This window comes from Echinops telfairi, unplaced genomic scaffold (assembly GCF_000313985.2).
Source record: "Echinops telfairi isolate 266 unplaced genomic scaffold, ASM31398v2 ScPeMD7_7421;HRSCAF=8459, whole genome shotgun sequence".
NCBI lineage: Eukaryota > Metazoa > Chordata > Mammalia > Afrosoricida > Tenrecidae > Echinops > Echinops telfairi.
The window spans coordinates 10,328,029-10,330,046 of record NW_022111321.1 but is presented as its reverse complement, the minus strand read 5'-3'; the positions used below and the strand labels follow the sequence as shown (position 1 = coordinate 10,330,046).

The 2,018-nt window shown below is 36.4% G+C and overlaps 1 protein-coding gene across 1 annotated transcript in view; it reads right to left on the bottom strand.

Moving 5' to 3' along the window:
* The window catches only part of ARHGAP42 (Rho GTPase activating protein 42), a 248,484-nt gene that overhangs the window by 53,989 nt on the left and 192,477 nt on the right, over window positions 1-2,018 (bottom strand). Inside the window, exon 11 of the mRNA XM_030887682.2 lies at window positions 577-686. Coding sequence (XP_030743542.1) covers window positions 577-686 — 110 coding nt within the window. The remainder of the gene's footprint in view (window positions 1-576; window positions 687-2,018) is intronic.

Here is a 2,018-nt window from a genome sequence, read left to right as displayed (position 1 = left end):
CAGGGGGCCATGAGGGTTGGGGGATGGGGAGGAAGGAGGGAAAAAAGGAGGCGTTGATACCAAGGGTTTAATGGAAAGTAAATGTCTAGAAAAGAACGATGGAATATATGTACTAATGTTGGATACAAATGATGTATGATTTATAACAAGAGTTGTAAGAGCCCCCAATAAAATGGAGGCGGAAAAAGAGAAAACTTTTGAATAGGCTTGATTTGAATTGTACTAACTAAAAATAAAGTAGTAATATTCATATTTGAAAGGAAAAAAAAAGTTAGCCCTTGAGCTATGAAAAGTTGTCAAGTTCAGTGACAGGGACGTCAGATCCAGCGGAGGTACGTTCCTCTATTACAGTTGTTACACTGATTTTCCAAATTCTTCTTCAAGTGATTGCACATTTACCTCGCTATCCTGTGTCATTTGCCTTTTGTAAGCACCGTGCTTTAATATCTGTCCACTAAACACGTGGAGCACTCACATGCACACACAGACTGTTTTAGAAGACAGAGGCTGAAAAACAAGAACGCGATGCTGTTTCATAGCTTGCTAAAGAAATACAGTGAAAAGAAAAGCCCAAACCTTTCCACCACTTCTATGTCAAAGCAGAATCGCTTATCAATGGAATCTGTCTTCCGTCGGATACAAGATTTTAATTTAAACATTTCTGGCGAGCTGGTAACAAGGCCATTCTGAAATAAAAAGAGCACACATTATTAGCATGATGACAATTCATTTAAAATATATTAAATCTACTAAAATTAAATATATTAAAGGTGCCGCATGTTAACTGATGCTAGCTAATGTTAACTCAGATCATAGAATGCTCCAATAGTCTATTAACACAAAAACTTCTTTCCCAAAGTCGAGTGACCAATTTTCATATTTCTTCAGATCTATATGTACTTGTAAAATCCATGACATGTCTCTGTTTAGTATTCTGATATTTACTTACTAACAGTATTAAATTACATTATAATATAGCTGTAATCTCTTAGGACTTTAAACTGAGACTTGTGTGAGTTCTCCCCATGGCGTCCCTGCTGACTCATCACAGCCCTCTGTTGGTCTGAGGTTGTAATTGTTTATGGGAGTGGAAAGCCCAGTGTGAGCGAGAGGTCTATGCTGCCATAGTTCAACATACAGATACAACACTCATGTAATGAATTATAATTCCCAAAGAGCACATATGTGTGCAAACATGTCATGCCTACATGTATGCGAAAGCCCTATATTAGAGGCTGGTTCAAACTCTCAAAAAAAAAGCTTCTAGAACAATACTCATGTACACTTGTTAGATTGCTAATACTATCATATGTATTATGTAATATGATTGCCTTATTAGCATCTGCTACTCTAGTAATAAACTAAAATTATTTGAACAGGATCCAATATAGACCCAACACATGGGAAGTTTCTTCTATACCTCAAATATACCAGTAGATTTTATAGCAAACATTTCACTAATGGTAATACTTGGCTAATTCTACTTTTAATTGCAAGCCTCAGAGATTTAGCTACAGAATTTTGGCATGGTCTATTTGTATTATTAACTTAGTGACTGTTACAGAGTCTGACTTTCTGGCAATATTTATTATTATGAAAGCCAGAGAGTAGAAATTAGGCTTGTGTCTAAAACCTTAATAACTTCTTATGCGGGCAACAACCTAACATTTCTCTGGTATGCTCTATTTATTTTACGTTTCTCAGTTTGAATTAAGAGAGTCTAATGAATGCCCCTGCACAATAAGTTTCAGCTGGTGTATTTGAGCGTGTGTCTAAGTTAGATCAACAGTCATCTCTACAACAATCTATGCTACAAATCAGTTGGGTGAGTCACATAGTTTCTAAAAAAAATATTTCCTACTCAAAAGATGGCCATACTGAATGATCTCTAGGGAAACTCCTTGCTCTTAAGATTCTTAGATGATTACTTAGTTAATGCAGAGGGTCAATCGCTGGCCGTTCATATTTTAACTCACAAAAAGGCGACAAACTACCTGCAGCAGAGGTATGGAGCTCTC